The 22,635-nt window shown below is 57.2% G+C and overlaps 2 protein-coding genes across 3 annotated transcripts in view; both read right to left on the minus strand.

Moving 5' to 3' along the window:
• AKT2 (AKT serine/threonine kinase 2) overlaps window positions 1-22,635 on the minus strand; it is a 350,831-nt gene that overhangs the window by 73,209 nt on the left and 254,987 nt on the right. The window lies entirely within an intron of this gene.
• On the minus strand, window positions 14,446-22,633 carry DYRK1B (dual specificity tyrosine phosphorylation regulated kinase 1B). 2 transcript variants are annotated; one of them, XM_049787162.1, is made up of 11 exons: window positions 22,488-22,633; window positions 20,470-20,633; window positions 19,452-19,571; window positions 19,133-19,321; window positions 18,720-18,867; window positions 17,535-17,821; window positions 16,842-16,988; window positions 16,602-16,742; window positions 16,015-16,210; window positions 15,276-15,382; window positions 14,446-15,184 (listed from the first exon to the last, which is right to left on the minus strand). In XM_049787162.1, exons 2-11 carry the CDS (start codon window positions 20,530-20,532, stop codon window positions 14,813-14,815), a joined length of 1,770 nt encoding a protein of 589 aa, XP_049643119.1. In that variant the 5' UTR covers window positions 20,533-20,633; window positions 22,488-22,633; the 3' UTR covers window positions 14,446-14,812. The 2 variants fall into 2 exon arrangements, with proteins under 2 accessions (XP_049643119.1, XP_049643118.1); XM_049787161.1 differs by having other exon boundaries at window positions 16,015-16,330.

Consider the following 22,635-nt stretch of genomic DNA (forward strand, 5'->3'; position numbering starts at 1 on the left):
TTTTTATTTTCTGGGTTTTGTTTTGTTTTTGTTTTTGGTGGGGGAAGGGACACCCACAACGCTCAGAGGCTATTCCTAGCTCCGTGGCCGGCATCAAGCCAGGGGCTGCTACATGCAAGGCACACACCGATATCCTCTGTTCTCTCTCCCTCCCTTGGCGCTGCTTTGCAATGCATCTCAATGAGCCACACCAGAACGAGTGGGAGGATGGTGAGACCAGACGGTGCCAGGAATGCTGGGCCCAGGGCAGCCTGGCAGAGGCTGGCCGGCAAGTGTTTAAATAAGGAAGCTGGAGGAGGCCTTGCTCACTGCCCAAAAAGGAGCGTTTGTGCTGAGGAACCATCAATCAGGGCCCTTGAACAGGTGGACATGGAGAGACTCTCAGGGGGAAAGCAGGGTTCTGAGGAGCTCCAGTTACCTGCCAGGCAGCCAGGGAGCAGACCTGATGCCAGTGGGGAGGGGGAGCGTGGCCTGAGTCAGCGGAAAGAGCACCCCAGATGACCGCGAGTGCTGGAGATGGGAGACTGCAGGCCACAGGGCACCCTGTCTTGCTCTGGTATCAGAGAGCAGGTCCTAAGACCAGCCACTGAGTTTGACGCCGGGAACTTGCTAGAAATACAAATGCCCAGACTCTCTCCTGTGGGCAGCAGGAATTCGGGAGGGAAGGGCTGAGCAATGAATGTTTTCTTTTTTTGGGTTTGGGACACTTTGGGGCCACACCCGATGGAGCTCAGGGGCTATTCCTGGTGCTGTGCTCAGGGGTAGCTCTGACAGTGTTGGGGGTTGGAAGGGGATTAGAGGTGCAGCCAGGAATGAAAGCAGTCAGGGTGCTCCCTCTATGTCTCCAGCCCCCTCAAATCAATGTTCCAAGTCCTCCCCTTTGAGGGCCCATGAGTGGCCCACATCCACTTAGTCTAGGTGGTAGAAACAGCCAAGACTAGTATCCCAGGGGCTGAAGCCATAGCAGAGTGAGGAGGGGACTTGCCTTGCATGCAGCCAACTTGGGTTTGATCCCTGGATTTCATATGCTCCCCTGAGCCTGCCAGAAGAGATATTTATTTGGGGGGGGGCACCCCTGGTAGTGCTCAGAGGTTACTTTGGTTCTGCACTCAGGAATCACAACTGGCAGGTTTGCGGGATACTGGGGATCGAACCCAGATCGGTCCCAGGTCAGCTTCGTGCAAGTCAAATGCCCAAATGCCCTATCCTCTGTGCTATCTCTCTGGTCCAGGAGAGATTTATTTGTTGTTGTTGTTGTTGTTGTTTTGGGGCCACACGTGGCACCTCTCAGGTATTACTCCTGGCTCAGAAATCGCTCCTGGCAGGCTCAGGGAACCATATGGGATGTTCAACCCACCCTCTGACGAGGCAGGCCTTGAGTTTAAAAACCTCAGAGGAGCGGCTGGCAGGGTCCCTCCAAAGTCACACTAGGTAAAGTGATGGTGGCAGAGCTGCACCTTAGCATGACCTCTGCGAAGAGATTTATTGGGGGAAAATCTCACCCATTGGTCTCTGCTCCAACTCCTGGCTCTGGCTTTCTGGTTTCTGGGATGCTGTCATGTCTGGGTTTAGTTGCAGCAAGTCTGGGCAGGACCCTGGGGGAGCAAGGCCTGGACCCCAGAAAAGACGAGCCATCATTGGACATTGGCACTCAGTGGGTGGAATTAATGATAGATCGTAGCACAGTACAAAAGCCTTCGTCAAATCCCCCCGACTGCAGAGTGTGGTGAGCCTGAAGGTGACTCTGAGGTTTTTATTTTTTATTTTATTTTTTCTTATTTTTTTATTACTCCAGCCGATTCTGAGGTTTTTAAACTCAAAGCCTGCCTCGTCAGAGGGTGGGTTGAACCCACGAGCCAAACACTCTGGGTTATGAACCTGTGACAGGCCGGGCGGGGCAGGGTGGTGTGCTATGATGGACAGGACAGCAGGACCCAGGCTAAAGTCATGCTAAAGTTGGGTCTTGGGGGTGCTAGAATGAGAAAATTGCTCCCATGTGGGCTCCATTGTCTTTCTGTGATGACTGATGATGAAAAGCATCATTTGTTTTTTGCCCCTTTTTTGGGGGGAAGGGGCACACATGTCGATGTTCTGGAATTACTCCTGCGGTGCTCTTGGGCCATATGGGATGCCAGGAATTAGACTGGTCCACCATCAGTGTGGAAGGCAAACACCCTACCCACCATGCTACTAGTCTGGCCCTTGATGAAAAGCATCTTGCTAATTTGCTCCAGGGCTATTGAGGTTACAAGAGGATCTCAGATGGCTCACAGGGCTGTAGCAAGGAACTGCATATAGTCTCTTCCACTTTGTCGGGTGACCCCCTAGCACCGAATGGGAGCAACTCCTGAGCACTACTGTGTATGGCCATTAAGGGAAAAATAAATCACAAAGGAAAAAATAAAACAGCCTAAATAGTTTTGGTTTGGGGCCATACCTGGTGGTGCTCAGGACTTATTCTTGATTCTGGTCTCAGGAATCACTACTGACATGGCCTGGGGGATCATATGGGGTGCCAGAGGCTGAACCCAGAATGGCCATATGCACAAGCAGTGCCTTAGGTACTCTACTATCACTTGGACCCCCCCCTTTTTTTTTTCCAGGGAGGGGGAGAAGGAAGCCACACAAAGGATGCTTGGGAGATCATATGGGATGCTGGGGATCAAACTCAGGTCAGCCGTGTTCAATGTAAACACCTTACTTACTTTACTCTCTCTGGCTGACCCTACCCTGAACTTAAACTATTTTTTATTTTAGTTTTTGGGTCACATTTGACAGTGCTCAGGTCACATTTGACATTTGGCGCTGAGGAATGAACCTGTTGTATAAGGAAATCGCCTTCCCTGTGGTGGTCTCTGCCCCCTCCTCGCCGCCTTTTAAAATCCCCCCCCCCTCTTCCTTCTTTCACTGTTTTAACTGCCATGGCCCAACACACATTCAGCTCTTCAGGTTCTGGTCTCAGTGCACCTGGCCTCAGTGGCAGCTGGGGTGACGCATGTGGGCCAGGCCTCATCCTGGGGCATTCCTGGTGGTTGCTCTTTTGGAGGTGACATCTGCACACGCTTGGCTGGTGTACAAACCAAACCTTTCCTAACACTAAAGCAGGATTTATTTTCTCATTCCCCACATCCTGTTCTGTGATCTCACGAAAGCAAGATTTAGGGTCAGAGAACAAAAGGCTCCACACACACTTTTGATTTGTTGTTGTTTTGGGGCCACACCTTGCGGTGCTCCGAAGTTACTCCTGGCTCTGTGCTCAGAAATCTCTCCTGGCAAGCTCAGGGGAGGGGGGAGCCATATGGGATGCCAGGACTCGAACCCAGGTCCATGCAGGGTTGGCGATGTGCAAATGTCCTACTCCAGCCCCATATACACCTTGAACACAGGTGACTGGAGTCCAATCCCTGGCATCACCAGAGATGACCCCTAACCCAGAACCGGAGATAGCCTCTGATGTGTCGAAGAACCCCAAAACTCCCTACCACACCCAACCCCCGAAGAAGCTAACTTTTAGACCAGAGCGTCCCAAGAAACACGAGGACAATGTCATTCAATTTTTCTAGCAGCACAATACAAAAACAGGTGAAATTTTAATAATATATTTTATTGAACGTGATATAGCCAAAATAGTCCCGTATTAACATGTGATCAATATAAAAATTATTGAGTTATTTTTACATTCTCGTTTGTACTAAGTCTTTGAAATCCGGTGGGTATTTTACACTCCGTCCGAGTATATCTTAATTCATTCGAGCCACGTTTCAAGGGCCCAACAGCACAGCCGGACCCCCGTTAATGCGACGCATTGGCGTCCCCAGGGACGGGTTAGAAAGAGGCTCTTGCTCACCCCCCCCAATCCTGAATTTGCACGTTGATACGAGTCCAGGGGGTGGCCGAGCACATTCGTGTAAAAAACGGCGGGTTCAGTTCAGCCTAAAACATAGCGGCCTCACAAACACCGCCCCCCAGTTAGTTATTGGCTGGGGAAGTCACTCGCTCACTCACTCGCTCGCTCGCTCACTCACTCTTCACCATCCTGGGGCACCCGCATAGAGCTCGGCCCTGGGTAGGACGATGTGGGGGACACCCCCCTGGCCTCCGGGGTGCCCCGGGGCGCTGAACCAATCCATCAGTATGGACGTCCCTGTCATTCCGACGGTGAGACCCAGTGTGCTTGGGGGTGGGGGGAGGCAGGGCAGCGTGGCCCACTGGTGGCCTGGCCTGAGTGTGGCAATGCTAGGGGGTCCCCTCCAGTATGAGAATTATTCTACGAGGCGAAATGGCCCCAACGGGCCTTGCTTGGGGCCAGGGCTCAGATTTCAGAGCAATGTGGAGGGAGGCTGGGCCCAGACAGGGCAGTGAGGGCCTGCACAGGGCTGATTATGCCTGAAAAGTGAGGGGGACAGGGAGGGACCCCGCTTATCCGCAGGGAGGATTTACAAGGTAGTTTGCCTTTCTCTTGGGTGGAGGGGGCCAGAGCGCAGGGCTTGGAGCCAGCCACGTGGGGGACAGTTCTAATTTTCCGCCGTTAGGGGCCACAGGTGGCAATGCTGGGGTGCTTGGCAGGGTGCCCCACAGTGTCAGGGATCAAACTCAGGGCCTAGGGCAGGCACAGTTATGTTCCAGCTCTCTGATCTTTCTCCCTCGCCTTGGGTCCTCTGTTCTTAAAACAAAGCAAAATATCCTGCCATTTTACCCCCTCCCTGTTTTTTTTTTGTTTTTGTTTTTTTTTTTTGACCACATCCTGGCTCTGTACTCAGGGATCACTCCCTGCAGGCTCAGGGGCCCTATGAGGTGCTCGGGATGGAACCTGGGTGCAAGGCCAAGTGCCCTCCTTGCTGTCCTATCACTGCTGTTTTCCCAACGAAACATCTGGATCTGTGTGAAAGTCAGAGAAAAGTGCCGAGTGCAGCGGGCAGGAGAGGCAGCTGTGGGTGCTGCTGAGGCCAGGCGTGGGGCATGAGCGTGTCTCAGACTGCCTTCTGCCTTCTGAAAGTAACACTGCAACGGACAGCCCAGCCCCAGACACCGCCAGCCCCTCCTGTGAAATGCAGCCCCGATCACAGGGGAATAATGAGCCTTGGGGACAGGAGCCAGAGCATGGTGGGGAGGGCACCTGCCTTGCAGGTTTGATCCCGGGCATCCCACATGGTCCTGAGCCCACCAGGAGTGTTTTCTGAGCTCAGAGCTAGGAAGTAACCCCTGAGCACCACCGGGTGTGGCCTCAAAACAAAACCAAAAAAAGGCGACTTGCTGAAGGCTGGAGACGCATGTGGCAAGCACGAAGGTGCAAGGTAGAAGGCATGGCTCTGGGAGCAGCAGCAACCCCAATGGGTGCAGAAAACTGGCTCAGAGCAGCACTGCACCTGCAGGTCCAGGGAAGAGGATGGAAAGAATGAGGGGACAGTAAGCTGTGGGCCTGGATCCAGGCAGGCACTTCCCATTGCTAGTGGTTCTGCTCAAACTTCAGTTCGAGTTTGTCACCACAGTTAAATCCCAGGATGACCCAAGGAGTTGCACATTAATGCCTTTAGGTCAAGTCCATGATCCCCAAGGGACCTCAGAGAAGATGGGAGAACAAAGTCCCTTTGGTGACAGTCCTTCTCCAAGACCCACATGTGGTCTGGGACCAGTGATCCAGGTAGTGGGTCCATCAGTGACACCACGACAAGGTGGCGGTAAGTTCCCTCTGCAAAGGAGAAGAAAAAGGTGGCGAGTGTCCGCCCACGGCCCTTCCCTCTGGTGTTTGGTCCCCGTGAGCTTCTTCCCTTAAGTCCAGATGCACAGGGAGAGGGAGCCTACCCTCCCTAACTTTGAGGACTGGAGGGATTCAAGAACGTGCAGCCTGTAAACACCGTTTCTGATGACTCTGAAGAAGCTGGGCTTCCTGGAGAGGACAGAGGGAAGGGGGTGACACCAGGTAAGGGTCCCTGTGAGAACAGTCCAGTGCACAGCAGCAAGGACAGCTGGGGACCATATCTCGCCACTCCTGGGTTAGGCTCAAGAGCCATCTTGTCTCCACGGCACTGGGACAGGTGGGTGCCACGATCTCAGCCACCACCCTGTGCTCCACATTAGTCCCTCTCCTGCCAAGGGCAGGCAGGCAACGGGTGGAGATGAAGCAGAGATCCGAGGACAGAAGACAACATAAAGGGCGAGGAGTGGGCAGCATGGGGGGTGGTGGTGCAGTGACAACCTGGGATCATCTGGGGCCAGGGTGAGGCAGACACAGGAAATGGGGACAGAGGCTGAGAGGAATGAAGAGTCCACAGCCAGCAAAGAAGGAAACGGGCAAGTGGAGAGATCAGAGGAAGAAATTATTCAGTAACTCTGCAAGACAGAAGAAGAAAGGAGACATGCAGGGCCCTGAGACACTGTGCTGATGGCAGGGAGTGACCGAGCCACTGATCCAAGCCTGCACCCCAGCAGTGCTGGCTACAGGGGGGAGGCGAGAAGGGCTCCAGCTTCTCTGGGGACTCCAGTGGGTCCATCAGGGTGGACCAGCTCCTGTGCGGACATGACACCTCCACAGCCATTCCTGTCTCCCACTGTCAGCCACAGGCCAGAATCAGGAGAGACAGGGGTGAAGATTTCCTTCCAGGAAGTGGGACCGTGCCAGGGCAGGGCAGGCGACAACTCATAAAGGAAGAATGACCAGCAGGAAGGAGTCCCCCAGAGTCATTGAGCGGAACAATGAATGGAAAAATGGGGACCCCGAGAACTGGGTTATTCCCCAGGAATAAACATCCGCCAAGTGCAGATGTGTAAACGAGTGACCATCCTGAGAGGCGGCAGGTGGGGTAACCATGGAACGTGTGAAAACGGATGTTCCAGCCAAGAATGAGGGGCTGGGCAGAAACGACTGAGGGAAACTGGACAGGCATAGGAGAAAACAGCCTCCAGAGTCTGCCTGGGTTTATTCAGCCCCCCAGACTTCCCGCTGGAAGCCGGAGCCAATGTCACTGTCACCCCCAGACTGGACAGCGAGATGCTGGACTACCTGGTCCTCAAGGGTTGCTCCTGCTGCCCCCACAGATCCCACTTTAACCAGGAGCAAGAGGGGTCACCCCCAGTGCCTGCCCGATGCTACCCCACTGGCAAGGTCACAGGAAGCAAAGACAGAGCAAGATGACCATGGGGTACCAGAGTGTAATCACAGCACTGTGGGAAGGTGTCTGCCTTGCAGATGCCCATAAACAAACAAAATAAATGACCCAGGGACAAAGCCTGGGACTGGCTCCTGGAACAGAAAATGAACCACAGGGGTGGGGGTGGTAGGCGGTGATCCGAAAGTAGCTTGGAGCTGAGAGGGGAGTGCAGGAGATTCTGCCATGGGCTCCCTGGATCTGGTGCACACACGCGGGGTCCCTTGGCTACGTCACTTGTGTCAGATGAACCCCACGAATCAGGGAAGGGGGGGTTTTCAGGTGTGGGAGGAATCGTGGTTACATTCTGCAGCCTGTCTCCCAACAGAACTGCTCATGACAATCAAACCAGAGACCCCTTTTCTTGAAGTCCACTCATGTCCCAACTGCTCACGGTTCCCACGAGGGCCGCTGACTCCCTTACTGAGGCTGCAGATCTGCCTGATGTGCTCCCTCCAGTCCTCTCTGGGCTCCCACAAGCCCTGTCTCCCAATCCTGAACCCTGAATGGTGGGATAGGAGGGTGCAGTCACCCCATGGGGGTGTGCTGTGAGGGAGGGTGTCACTGCGTGTCCTAAGGGACAAGCACCGTGTCCCCCTGCTCAGTCACTGGCCTGCCCTACAGCCTGAGTGCCTGCCAAATGCCACCTTCCTGGGCCTTGACCAGCTAAGGGTTGCACTGTGTCCCGCTGCCTGGCCCACTACTGTCAGCGAAGCACCATCACTGGGAAGACCTGGGGTGGCCAACTAGGCAGCAGGATCTAGCGATCTCAGGCGAGCCCTGAAGTGTCCTACTGCCAGCCTAGATCCTACCTGGTGGACCACTGCACTCCCTCTACCTCAGAATGCCCCTCCCCCCAGCCCAAGCCCAGCCACTAGCCCATACTCCCCCAACCCACCTGCGTCTCGCTAAGTGCCCAGCAAACAGTTTGCCAGCTTGTGTGGTGGCACTGATGAGCAGCCCGATGCCCATCCTGGTGCCCGACATCCATTGCCTGGCAGGTTTCAACCTTTTGATGCCATCGGACCATTGGGAAGAGGGGGAACGGTTGGCAGCAACTACTGCATACAAAGCCTGAGCTTAGTTGAGCTTGATTTCATTTTTGGGTCACGCCCAGTGGTACTAAGAAATTACTCCTGGCCCTGCACTCAGGATTTACTCCTGGCAGGCTCAGGGGACGATATGGGGTACTAGGGATGGAAGCTGCGTGCAAGAACAAACACCCTCCATGCTGTGCTATTGCTTTGGACCCAGAGTTGAGTCTTTCCAGACCAAACTTTGTAGACCAGTGTGGACAATGGTCCTGTGACATGTGCAGGCAGAGGTGGGGTTGGGAGGTTTTTATGAAGCATCAGGACATTTCTGCAAATTGGCTCATGTGCAAAGGTTGAAAACCACTGTACTATGCACTATCCCAGGAGTAATTTCTTTATTTTTGTTTTTTGGGCCACACCCGGCAGCACTCAGGGGTTCCTCCTGGCTCTATGCTCAGAAATCGCTCCTGGCAGGCTCAGGGGACCATATGGGATGCCGGGATTTGAACCACCGACCTTCTGCATGCAAGGCAAATGCCTTACTTCCATGCTATCTCTCTGGCCCCTCACAGGAGTAATTTCTGAGCACAGAGCCAGGAGTAACCAACCCCAAACACTGCTGGTGTGTCTCCCAGAAAAATAGAAAAAACTGAATAAATCCAAAAAAATCGCCATGCTAGCCCTCCAGCCACCTGACTCCAACTGTCCAGCTGTGAACTATGTCCAACGGCCTGTTAACCCCTGCATGGTGCCAGAGAACACCTTCCTACCCAGCTGGTGATCGCGTCTAGGGCACCTTTAAGTGATGTCAAGCAGGCCACAAGGCCTTTGCATATGTTGTCTGCTTCCTACTCAGAATGTTCTTAGGGACCAAGACTGTGGTGCAGCAAACAAGTGTTTCTGAGAGGCTCTGGGTTGCATCCCTGGGAACACACACAAGCCTAACTTCAACATTCTTTTGAGAAAGATTTGCACAGTTGGCTGCCCCCCTTCTACCACCTTTCCTTGCACCAAGACAGTAGCTCGCTCTGCCTCCTCCACATTCAACAATGCTGCCTCACCATCCATCTTCCCTGCTGGAATAGAAGGCACCAGAGCCTGGGTCTGGGAGGGTCTCAGCTGTCCAGCTCTGGGCATGAAGGGAGTGTTCAATGTGATGAACTATAGCAAATAACTCCTGTGGTCATTAGAATGTGGGTTCCTGGGTAGAGTCTGGACCACCTCAGTTTCCAAACAAAGCTCTTCGAGATTTGTCCCATGCAAGCAGACGGCCTGTGCATTGAAGGCATCTGGGCCATATGGCCTTTCCTGGACATGACTTCGGTGTCATGCTCCAGAGCTCTCTGGGCCCTGACTAACGTGGCAGCTACCTATGTTGGCTCCTTGCAATTACCCTGGGAGATGATTTGTGCGAGTCCGTTATTCAGTGATGAAAAGGAGCCTCAGAGATGGGCGATCTCTAACCTAAGAGCAGGGTAACACGTGAGTTCCGGATGTACTTATTCATAACCTACCTCCCTTAGCAATTACAGACTGTGGACCTGAAACAATAGCACAGTGGGGAGCCTTGTGCATGGCTAACCTGGGTTCAATCCTGCGTATCCCGTATGGTCCCCCAAGCCTGCCAGGAGTGATTTCTGAGCATAGAGCCAGGAGCAACCCCTGAGTACAACTGCAAGTGACCCCCAAGACCCAAAATTAAAAAAAGTATGAAAAAACAATTAAGACTGTTTTGGCCCACACACAGCAGTGCTCAGGAGCTACTTGTAGATCAGATGCTTCAGATCCAGACAGCACCAGGGACTTGACTGCAAAGCATGTGCTCAGCCAGTAAGTGCTTTCCAGACTAATTTGGGGGAGGAGATGGGAGAGGGGATACTGGGGATTAAATTCAGGGCCTCATACATGCAAGGCCTAGATCACGTCCCTGGGAAAACACACCCCAACCTTTTCAACATCCTTCGCAGATTTGCACAGCTGGCTTCCAGGAACTCAGCCCAGGCCTCACTCATTTTACCTGTGAGCTACATCCCATTTCAAATAGTAAAATATTTGGGAGGGGGTAGTTTGTGTCATACCCAGTGGTGCTCAGGGGTTACTCCTGGCTCTGTGCTCAGAAATCGATCCTGGCAGGCTCAGGGGACCATATGGGGTGCCAGGATTCAAACCACATCCGTCCTGAATAGGCAGCGTGCAAGGAAACTGCCCTACCACTGTGCCATCTCTCTAGCTCCCTGTCCCATTTAAAAAAAAGGCAGTGTGTAGGGACCAAATGCTATATGGGAACTGAACAAGAGTCAGCTGCATGCAAGATAGTTAAATAACCCTGCACTATTTCTGCAGCCTGACGCGTAAGAACTTTCATGCTGATGTTAACAGCCATCACAGAGTTCACCCTCATGATGTGCCAGCTTCCCTGCCTCTCTGACCTTAATTGGCTTACAAAGGGAATATTAGCACACAGGATACCTGTGGGAATTAAATAGGCCAATACAGAAAATGGCACATTTGCCCAAAGTTTGCTTTAGCTAGCTATGGCTGAGTAACAAGTAATCCCAGTGCCTTCAAACAGCAGCTAAGGTCAGTCAGGGCAATGCAGCTTGCTCTGCAACTTCAGCTGGGAGCAGGGCTGGACTCCCCCGTGGGCATCACTCTGAAGTTTGGCACCTGGGGTGCTGCTTGAGTATCCTTCCCGTTTCCTCTAGGAAGGTAGTTCTGCCCCAGCAAGGGGGAGCAGAGGGCAAGAGGAGGGCAAATGCTGTCAAGCTCACTCCCAGCTCCACACTGCTCCTGCTTCTCTCCACTGGGCACAGAGACCATGGCACAGCCCGGCTTGGAAGAAAGGAAGGAAGGAAGGAAAGAGGGAGGGAGGAAGGGAGAGAAGGAGGAAGAAAGGGAGGGAGGAGGGAAGGAGGAAGGAAGGAAGGAAGGAAGGAAGGAAGGAAGGAAGGAAGGAAGGAAGGAAGGAAGGAAGGAAGGAAGGAAGGAAGGAAGGAAGGGAGGGAGGGAGGGAGGGAGGGAGGGAGGGAGGGTGGGAGGAAGAAAAGAAGGAAAGAAGGGAGGGAGGGAGGAAGGGAGGGAGGGAGGTGGGTGGAGCCTGGTTCTGTAGCAGGGATTTGGGGCTTATGGCACCAGCCCTGATATTGGGCTCCTTTAAACTTGAATCCCCAGGACGGTGCGGTAGCACAGAGGTAGGGCGATTGCCTTGCACAAGGCTGGCCTGAGATGGACCCCGGTTCCAGGTTTGATTCCCGACATCCCATATGGTCCCCCAAGCCTGCCAGGAGCGATTTCTGAGCACAGAGCCAGGAGTAAGCCCTGAGCGCCACTGGGTATGACAAAAACAAACAAACAAACAAGAACCACTTGAACCCTGTCCTGTGAGTCAATTCCCCACACAACAGCTGTCTAGAAATGTCTGACACACATAACTAATCCTCCCTCCCTCTTCTGCTTAAAATTTGCTGACAACTTGTAAATAGAGGGACGCATTTCTTACAGAATCTGACCTACTATCCCCTCAATCTTTGGGGGTTCTACCCTCTTCCCCATTGATCCCTCTTACCTTTTTTTTGGGGGGGGGCGCATCTCAAGGTGCTGGAGGACAATGCAAATCTGGAATGGGTCAGCTGCATTCAACCCAAGAATCTAAAATTTGCTTGTCTCTTAGAGACCCAAACACCCTCCCCTCACCTCAGTCCTCACTTCCCAGGGCCCGACTCAGCTCTTCTGCTGTGTGCTCTGGAGCGCTCTCTGCTGTGTCCAGTCTGTGAGAAGAGTCGAGAATCTCAGTCACCACCCAGGCAGGCGCTCTCTGCGGGCAAGGTAACCCATCTGCTCCCAGCCGCACTCCTGGTGCCCATCGCAAAGCAGAAGCACCAAGAAGTGAAGTAACTGAGACCACAGGAAACTGTGCAGTGAGTGTCCTCGGCCCTACCCTGTGCCGAGTTTTATTATTATTATCTTTTTAAGGTATTGCTGATAAAAGCCTGAAGTAGACAGAAGACCCTGCTTTCCTGATGTTCACAGAGATAATAAGATACAAGCTAGTTAGTTACCTAGTAGTGTATACTGGGGCTAAGACGGATGCTAAGAAAAGTCAAGGAAGTTAAGAGATGGATGCTATCAGAAAAGGTCCCAGGATAGTGTGGCCAGAGCAGAGGCAGCAAGGAGGGAAGGGGGGAGACAGGGTGATCATGGGGACAGGTGGCAGGTGCACACAGCCCAGAAAAGGACTGGGCAGCAGAGACTGGCCTGATGCAGGTGCTCATGGCTACGTATGAGGGGCAGAGAGCTGAGCGGGGAGGCCGGCAAGGATGCTAAAGAACAGTCCAGGGGCACTGGGGAGAGTTAGGTACCTGTTAAAGAGATGCCAAAGCTTCTGATCTGAGCAACTCTAGGAGGGAGAGAGGTGGCGTTGGCCAGAAGATGGGGGAGGAAAGGACAGTGGCCGAGATTCCTTTCAAACTCACCTCTCCAGAAAGCAGAGAGCAGATAGGTCACGGGGGGTCAGCAAGCGAGGGAAAAGTTCTCAGCGGGAATCAAACTTGGATGAACAAGGCAGGGGTAGCCAGAACCCGCCAGGAGCACAGGCAGACGAACCCTCTGACCAGGAGGGCCTGATCTGACCCAGAATCAGACCCCGACGCGTTGAGGCCTCTCATTCTCCTCGATTAATGGTCACACACACACACACACACACTCTCCCAGGCCCACCTGAGCCCCTCACTTCCTAACTTCCCAAATTACTTGACTTCCTCTGTCATCAACATCCTTGGCCAAAGAGAGGTCATACCATGAGGGCGGAGCGGTTAGTCCAGCGAGAGGACACTCGCCAGACGGGAGACCCATATGGTCGCCCGGACACCGCCGAGAGAGGTGAACCAAAGACAAGGAAAACAACACAACAACAACAAACACAACAAAAACCTTAGAGAGATCATACCAGCACCTGTTCTCGAGAATGCTCGTTACCAAAAAAATATTTAAAAACCGTTATTAAACACTCGCAACATGTCAGACACTGTTGCTGGGTCAAACATCGTTACTAAACACTCGCAACAAGCCACTGTTCCAGAACCAGTCACCCTCCTGGTCCCTCCAAAAGCGTAGCCCTCCACCCTCCACCCGCAGGGGCCAGGCCAGCTCCTGGACCACGGAGGAAGATGCTCCGCCCTTCTAGAGCAGCTCCCTCACCCTCGGCCAACAAGCTTCCAAGACGACTCCACTCACTCCAACTTTCCAGATCTCACCGCACCTGCAGCTCACATCGCTGCCTCGTTCCGCCACACCCGCCCCATGCCCCGGCCACCTCTCGCTAGCTGGCCGAGCAGGACCCGAGGCCTCTGGGTCCTCCTACCTCCGGCTCAGCAACGCCACGGAAGAGGCGAGCCCTCGGGCCGCTGCGACAAGCACCCTACCGAACGCTTGCGCAGAGCCTCACTCAAGCCCCCCAATCACGGCCTCAAGCTCCTGATGGCCCGACCCCCAACAGCCGGCCCCTTTCACTCCTGACTGCCGACTGGCTAGCCCAGAGCCCGCCTCGACACCTAGCAAAGAGGATTCTGGCCTTTGTAGTTCCCCGACCAAGGCCGGGAGCAAATTAAAAGCCTGCGAAATCCGACGCCACGTTTCCAAAAAGCACCCCACACCAGCACTTATAGATGGTACCTTTTGGTTCAGGTGCCCCTACACTGACCGTTTGGGAGATAAATGTTTCCAAAAATGCCACGGAAACAAGCTCACTTACCTGGAACCTTGGAATATCTTTTGGTCTGAAAATCTCAAAATGTTTTGCTCGGCAATGGTTCCAAAGGGCGACACAAGACGTGGGAAGGGGGGCATAGTCTGTACCCATTGCTACCTCCTGCCATTCCCCAGATGACACCATGGCCTGCTCCGTGCACTCAGCACCTAGCGGATGCCTACCTGGCATAAGGAGCCTCTCTCCCCTGCAGATTCTGTGAGAACCCTGGCTTTTGGGGTAGAACCTGATGCCACCAGAGATAGGCCAGAGCTGGGGCCCGGGCCTGTCAGGATCTGAATTTACCCTGGAGAGAGCCAACAAGGGCTTGAATCCTATCCAGGACTCTGACTAGGATTCCAGAACCGCAGACCTGCAGCAGCCCTGCCTGCTCCCACAACTTGCTCGGGGCACACCCCGGTGACAGAGCTCTTCTTGTACCCCGGCCCCAATCACCACTCCCCACCATGCCTCTGAGGACTGAGCGAGGGGAGCCAACCCCCTGCAAACGTTCAGGCAGGCATGTGAGAAAGCTCTTTACTGGGGGGTACAGCGAGGAGGAGCAAGGCCATCTCCCCCTACCTGCCCCCACCCCCTCCTAGGGCCCTGGGGTGAGAGGGGTCTCCCAAACACCGGGCCACCACTGTCTTTGGTACAATAAATAGAAAACAAAGGGAAGGGGGCCGAGGGTCCAGTCCTTAGTGGGAGGGTGTGCCTGAACCCCTCTCCTCCACCCCCTGCCCTAGGCCCCGGTCAGTGCAGGCCTCACCCACCCCAGCTGGGTAGCAGCAATGCCAGTCGAGGGGAGAGATGAGGATGGGAGCCCAGGGCCCCCAGATGGGTGGGTGGGGGGGTATGGCTTCAGGAGGGGCCCCAGGGAGGGGGCGGGGTCATGAGCTGGCTGCCGTGCTCTGGGGCACACTGCGGAGGCCCAAGCGAGGTGCCAGGGCTGCAGGGTCATCGGGAGGCGGGAGGGGCGGGCGACCTCCTGTGACCCGAGTCCGGAGGGCTGAGGCAGCCGGGTGCTGGGGCACAGGCGCTGGGTGAGGCAGGGAGCAGTCCACGGGGCCATCCGCCAGGCCCACATCCATCAGCTCCGGGGGAGGCGGTGAGGTGGGTGATGGGGGTCGGCCAAGGCATCGGGGTTGGGGGGGTAACTGGGCCCCCGCCCCTGGCAGTGACACAGCGGAGACAGAGGCCGGATGTGTCTTGTGGGGCACATCACCCCCCGCCCAGGGGCGCAGCGGCTGAGAAAGTGGGACCTAAGAAGAAATACACAACAGGTGAGGGAGACCCCGGGGCCTGAGGCCCCAGACATCTACCACCCCCATCAAGAACCCTCGAGCCCCATACCTGGGGGCTGTTCATCTCACAGTCAGTGATGGGGGGCCCAGGGCCCCCACAGTATCGGTTGCTGTACCGGTAGGCCCGGTTGTCATTGGAGGAGCCACTGGAACCTCCTGAAGTGCCAGGGAAAAGAAGAGGCCTTGGGTGAGGGGTGCCGGGTAGAACCGAGGGTGAGGCTGGTACACAAGATTGGGTTGGGGGTCTAGGGCTCTTTTGAAGGATGGAGCCTTGTCCTGAGATTGGGGGGGGGGGGGAGATTCCAGAGAGGGGTCTGGAGACCTCAAGCTCCAGTTTGCAGAGGGTAGAGTGCTGGCCTGCAACACCCTCTGGTCTTGTCAGTGTCCCATACCTACTGCTTTTGGTTTAGAGCCGCCTGGCAATGCTCAGGAGCTATTTCTGGCTCTGCACTCAGGAATATGCCTGCCAGTGCTCAGGGAACCTTATGGGAGGTCGGGGGCTGAACTGGGTCTGCCGCATGCCAGGCAGGAGCCCTTCCCACTGTTCTCGCTCTAGCCCCACTACTGCTCTTTGGGAAGGACAAGTTCAGTGACCTGAAAATCTACCTTTCTACGTGAACAAAAAGGAAGTGCTGCCCAACAGCACCTTAGGGCACAGCTCCCTTGGTTGCCCAGCCCCCACGGGGGGGGGGGGCACCATAGCCTACTAGACCAGGTCTCCGGGTCAGGCCACAGCAGAGCTGTGCCATGCCCTGCACTCACTCCCCTCTCTGGCACTGGGCACCCACCCGAGCTGGAGATGGAGCTGGCGGTGCTGGAGGAGGGGCAGGTGTCGAGGGGTGCGGGCGAAGTGGAGGCACTACTGCCGGCCGGGCCCGTGTTGGTGGCCTCGTCGGCAGTGCGGCGGAAGAAGCCGTGCTGCAGAGCCCCCAGCGGGCTGATGCGGGCGGCCGGCTCATACTCCAGCATGCGCAGCACCAGGTCCTGGAAGCGGAGGTAGTCGGCGGGGCTGTGGCCCGGCTCCCCCGCCCGCCGGCCCCCGGGCCCGCCCGTCTGCACGCCCAGCACCTCCTGCAGCCGCCGTGTCCCGGGGCCCTGGTAATCCTGGCAGGGAGGGGATGGGAGGGGGGGCAAGAGAGTGGCCGTCAGTGGGCAGGAGGGGCAGGGAGACACACACGGGGAAACAGAGGCACAAGAGAGGAAGCGGAGAGAGAAGCTCAGAGTGGCAGGGTGGGGAGGGGGGAAGGCAAAGGACAGAAGGGGGAGAGGGAGGGCGGGAAAGACACAAGGGTGAGGAAGTGGGGAGAGGGAGCCCCAAGTGTGAGAGAGTGAGGGGCACCCGGGTAGGAGGAGCGGCATGGGGCGGGGGCCGCACCTTCCTGAGTTCCTTTGTCCTGCGTAGGGTCCAGCCACCCCCCGGCAGTCGCTCAAAGTATTTGCGAGCCTTGGGGGCCTGGTCCAGCATGGGGGCTGGCGGGATGCCCAGCACTTCCACAATCCGGTTCATCTGGTCCACCTGCGTGTGAGCAGGCAGGCAGTCAGGGTGGTCAGGCGGGCCCGGCCATCACCCCCTCCAGCACACCCCCTCCAGCATACCCCCTCCTTGGGAGCAAACCTCATTGGAGCCACTGAAGAGGGGCTCCCCAGTGTGCATCTCCACGAGGATGCAGCCTAGGGACCACATGTCGATGGCCAGATCGTAGGGCGTGCCCAGCAGCACCTCGGGAGAGCGGTAGAAGCGGCTCTGGATGTACTGGTATATCTGGAGCACAGAGGGGCAGCGGTGAGTCACAGCCCCCACCCCCCAGGCTAGGAGACCTGGTGTGCCACACGGCTGGTGGGGGCTCCAACTCTGTGTCCTCGAACCCACTTTACGGAATTCCTGAGCTTCCGGCGCCTCTGCTGGCCTGGCTGGGAGCCCAGATGCCAGAGGGAGTTAGGCAGCCTGCAGCCCCTCCCTCTGTCTAGTCCAGACTCCCTGCAAGCCATTTCCATCACCCTCTGAAGTGTCTCCAAGAAGCTGAAGGGCTCCCTTCCTGCCTCCAATCCACCCCCAGTTGCATGTACCGAACAAATAACATTTAGCAAAACGCCACCCTTAGCTAAAAGTCAATCCTTCAAACCGAATTCATCCCAGTCTTCCCTCTTTTCCTGCCCTATGGCAGTGTATCCTCAGCCCCAGCTCTATCCCTTTGCAGACACCCCAATGCTGAGCTCCAACCTGGCTCAGGACTTCCAGGAACTGGGCTTTGAGCCAAGCCCCGCCCCGGGCCCCACCCACCCCACGGGCCCCACCCCCGAGCCGCACCCGCTGGCCAAGCTGGCAGGAGCTGCCAAAGTCCACGATCTTGATGGCGCTGCGCTTGGGGTTGCAGAGCAGGATGTTCTCAGGCTTGAGGTCGCAGTGGATGATGCTAAGCTCGGGCGTGGCCAGGAAGAGCAGTGCCGTGCAGAGCTGCTGCGCCAGCTTCCGCGTCAGGTTCAGCGAGACGCCGCGGAAGTGCGTGTTGCGCAGGAGGTCGTACAGGTTGTAGGAGAGCAGCTCGAACACCAGGCACAGGTGGTTCCGGAACATGAAGTGCCGCTTCAGGTGCACTGCGGGCAGGACCAAGGGGGAGGCTCAGAGGGGGCGGCCCGCACCGCCAGGCACTCTCCTCTCTGGCCAAGCCTTGCAACCTTGGGGTCCTCCGCTGCCAGGTGGCGGTTTTCCTCCAGGGTATGACTGACTCCCCCAGGAGGTTCCTTCTTTCCCAGGCTGCCAGCCTCCAAGGCAAACACTTCGAATTCACTTATGGGTTATAGGGTTTTGGTTCGGTTTGTTTTTTTTTTTTTTTTTTTTTTTTTTTTGGTTTTTGGGCCACACCCTGTGACGCTCAGGGGTTACTCCTGGCTGTGCGCTCAGAAGTTGCTCCTGGCTTCTTGGGGGACCATATGGGACGCCGGGGGATCGAACCGCGGTCCGTCCTAGGCTAGCGCAGGCAAGGCAGGCACCTTACCTCCAGCGCCACCGCCCGGCCCCTTGGTTCGGTTTTTTAAGTTTTTGGATCACACCCGGTTATGTTGGTTCTGCACTCAGAAAGCACTCCTGGTGGGCAGGGAGACCATATGGGGTTCCGGGGATCAAACCCGGGTGGGCCAGGTGTAAGGCAAACGTCCTACCCACTGTGCTATCACTCCACACCCTCACTGGCATTTTTTTTCAGAGGACAGAACTTGGTAAAGGAGGGGCAAACCCCAAGCCGAGTAAACAAGCTCTGGCACTGCCAGGCAGAGGAGAGCTTAGCTCTCCTGAGACTGACCCTGGGCAAGTGAGAGTCCAGAAGGCAGTCTCAGCACTGCCCCAGGGGCTATGAGGCTGCCCACAGGCATCTGCAGGAAGCCTGGCCCTAGGCAGCCGCTAGAGAAACTTTGACCGGTGCTATCTATCATGTGAACCAGGCAGAACTGCTGAGGCCGGGGAAGCTGGGCACATGCCCTGCCCGGCCCTGCTCACCTATGTAGTACTTCATCTCTGTGTCATGCTGGTTCATCAGCTCCAGCAGCCGCAGCTCGATCTGGGCCTGGTTCAGGAAGGCCTTTTTGTTCTTGATGATCTTGATGGCCACCAGCTCCTGGGTCTGATGATCGTAGGCCTTTACCACCTGCCAGGGCAGAGCCCAGGGTCATGTTAGGCAAGGAGGGGAGAAAAGACAGAGCCCCTCCCCCCCAGCCAAGTGCATCTCGGGGCCCACCGATTCAAACAGAGCCTTCCTCAGGCATCCTGCTGTGCTATAAACACCGGATGGGAACTGACCAAATGGCCTCTCTAATGGGCACTGAGGCACAGGGGAAGCAGCAAATGGGCTTGGCAGGCCAGCATAGGGTTAGTGGAGACCCAGGCCCCTCACTCCCTGGGTCACACCCCACCTGCCCAAAGGAGCCTTTGCCGATGAGCGAGTCAATCTCGTAGCGCTCCAGCCAGCGCTCCCCGCTGCGCACTATGTAGTCATGGTTGTCATCGTCGTATCCGTGGTTCAGGACCTTCTTTTCCTTCTTGGTGCTCGTGTCCTGAGGTGGTGCCTGCTGGGCCCGCCGCTTCTTCTTCGCATAGTAGACCTGCTCAGTGACCGGCCAGAAGATGGGAAAGGTGAATGATAGACTCAACTGCAGGGCTCCCTGTGTCTCTGTGTCTGTCCCCATCCCTGATGCTGGGCTCCCCCTGTAGCCCCCCCCCCCCCCCCCGCACCTCATTGATGTGCTTGTAGGTCTTGATGAGGTCCACTGAGAGTTTGCGAAGCGGGGCCGCCGTCGCATCCCGGAAGGCCAGGGGCAGCCTCCGTGGCAGTAGCCGCACATCGGGCAGTACCTGGGGACACTGTGGATTAGCAGGGGGCCCTGCAGACAGACCCACCACCACTGGGGGAACTCCATGGGGAGCTGGTTCCTCACTCTGCTCTATGGGTTCAACAGCACTGACTCCCTACAACATGCGGTGCCTACAGGCAGAACCAGTGTCTCCTGGCTGTGTCTCTGGGACCTGGGGCAGGGCCTGGCACAGACCTGTGAGCCACAGGTCCCTCACGAGTGAGCAATGTTGAGTGAGCGATGGAACTGATGATAGCCCCACCAACCCCTTTACTTCTCTCTTGAAGTTCAGTGCAAGACACTGTAGAGGAAATCTGGGCTCTGCTCTGCCCCCCCCCAATTCATCTACCTGACACTACCCATTCTGGGTACCCCATCACCTTAAGGTCACCCCCATCTGGCACTACCCTCACTCACTGGGGCCTTCTCAACCCTCACCTCTCACCTAGAGTTTCAGGTACAAATCCAGCACCCTGGGCCCCCCAGTCCACCAGCTCCTAGCTTTGCATTTTTCTAGTGTCCTGACCCTGTACTCAAGATTCCTGCTGGCTCTGTCCAAGGCCAGCTCACTGCCTCCACCTTCCCAGCTGGACTTTTTTTCTTGGGGACCAGCCATGAGTGTTTGCTGTATGCCAGGGCATGTCCCCAGCATTGCACAGGCACTGTGAGTTCTTGGGGCCCGCATGGTGGCCCTCACAGAGAGCTGATCCTGGCCATTTTCCTAGTGAAGCTGAGTGGCTTAAGCACCCGTCCAAGAGCTGAGGACAGGAACTCCTCGATTTTGTCCCACTCCAGAACCCTCTGCACCTCCACAGGGCTGTCCCAGACCAAACACACTTGTCTTCTGGTTCCCCCAGAACCTCCGATCTAGCCTCCACACAGGTGGGATAAGCGGGTACCTGTGTGTGCTCCTGGGGCCCTGGGAAGCCAGAGAAGGGACCATGGCCCGGCGGAACGGCCATGGTGGGCTCAGAGGGCCGCAGGGGAGCGAGGCCTGGAGCGGGAGCCCGGCCGGGGGGCGCCTTCTCGCATCCTGCACCTCGGCTGCCACCGCCGCTGAGACCTGAGAGAAGGCAGGAAGACAGGAAGTAGGGGATGTGAGAGAAGGCAGGGAGAGAGGGGCAAACTGGCATGACAGGTGGTCACGGAGAGGGGGCAGGACTTGGGGAGGGGGCACAGCACGACCCTCAGGAAGGATCATAGAGTAAATGAGGACTGCCGGGAAAGGTATCTGGGCAGACACGAGGCAGGACAGGAGGAAGGACAGACACTCATCAGGAGGAGAAGGGAAGGAAAGCAGGACACCAGGGAGCATGGGGAATAAGGATCCCTTCTCATACAACCCTGGCTCCTGCCTCCCCACTGTCCAAAGGACCCCTCTCTCACAGCAAAGCTCATAAGCAGCTCCCCCTCGCGGCATCTAAATCACCCCAGCCCCAAATCACAGGAGTGTCTTTGGGAACCCCAACAAGTCACAACAATCTTATTACGGCTCGACAACCACATCAAGGTCCTTGAGGACCTCCGACCACACCAAGGTTATCTGAGAGTTCCTACACCAGTCCCAGACAATTGTTCCCTGCATCCCCTCCTCTGATCGTGCCAAGACCTTCTCCCTTCAGTTCCTCTCTCTCGTCTCATCACCCCACCCTATCTATCTATTCCTGTGCCCCGCTGCTACATATTTAGGTGGCACCCCCTGACTCCAAGGTCCCTTCCTCCGACCCAGCCTAGTGGGTGCAGCGGATAGTTTCAAGTAATGCTCCTTTTTCCCCCCCTTACAATAGATCTGAACCCCAAAACCCCTCCAGGCACTCCCAATCGCCCCCTTGTCCACGTTCCTTCGTCCCGGGGAGTCACTCCAAAGCTGTGCCCATTCCTAGAAGTCCCCCCAGATGCAACCTCGGGCTCCCACAGCGGCGCCCTCCCTGCCATGCTACCCACCAAGCAAGAAGCTCCTCTGGCCCTGCTGGCCTTTCCAGGGCAGACCCCTCTCCTAGGGCGATCGGAGACACCCCCGGTTCTCTGGGCGCCCCCCTCTTGCCTGGGCCCTGCCGCCGGCTCCCACCCCCTCCCTACCCGGGTCCAGGCTGGCGCGGGGCCCACGGGGGGCTGGGGCGCGGTGGGGCCCCCAGTGGGGTGGGCGAGCGGCCAGCATGGCAGCGGTGACAGCGGCAGCAGCGGCGGAGAGGAGACAGACCGGGCTGCCCTGTCGCAGTCCGGCCGCCCGGCCCGGCCCGGCCCAGCAAGCCCCGCGGCGGGGAGGGCGAGCGGGACAGGAGGGCAGGGGCCGGCCGGTGGGTGACAACAGCCGCCGCCGCCGCCGCCGCCGCCGCCGCCGCCGGGGGCCGGGCGGGGCGGGGCCGGGCCGAGGGTCAGCCCAGGCCACACGGGGAGGGGCAGGGCGGGGGAGGGAGAGCAGGTGGCCGGGGGAGGGGCGGTGATCCCTCGCCCGCCGGCCCCGCCCCTCCCTCCCGGCCCCGCCCCCGGGGACCTCGACGCCCCGCCCCCAGACGGGGCGGGCGGGGCCCCGAGCGAGCTGCGGCCAAGTCCACACCCGCCATGGCAACAAGCGAGCCATTGGCTGCGGGCGCCGGCAGCCCAGCCAATCAGCGGCCGGGGCCGCTTGTTGCTAGGCGACGGCGATGCGCCCGCCGAGCCGAGCCCAAACAAAGGGCGGGAGCGCGAGGCGCCGCTCCCCCCTCCCGGCCCGACCCCTCCCCAGGTCGCTCCCCCGGGCCTGGCCCCGGCCCCCGGGAACTCGCTGGAGCCGGTCACGGCCGCCCCGGTCCCCTGCGAGGGCCTCGTGCCGAGTCTCGCGGCGGCGCGACACGACGCGACGCCGTCAGCCAGGGCGGATCCCGAGCTGCCTGCTCCCGCTTCCCCCCACCCCACCCCGGCCGCCGCGTCGCGTTACCTGAGGGCGCGGGTCAGGGGACTCAAGCTGCTCGGGGTGCGAGCCCGAGCTCAGACCTGGCCCGCTGGCTTGCAGGGGGATCCGCCGGACGCGCCGAGCCAGGGCCCGATTACCCAGTAATGCCACCAGCAAGATGGCGACCACAACA

The sequence above is a fragment of the Suncus etruscus genome, chromosome 14, assembly GCF_024139225.1.
Source record: "Suncus etruscus isolate mSunEtr1 chromosome 14, mSunEtr1.pri.cur, whole genome shotgun sequence".
NCBI classification, from domain to species: Eukaryota; Metazoa; Chordata; class Mammalia; order Eulipotyphla; family Soricidae; genus Suncus; species Suncus etruscus.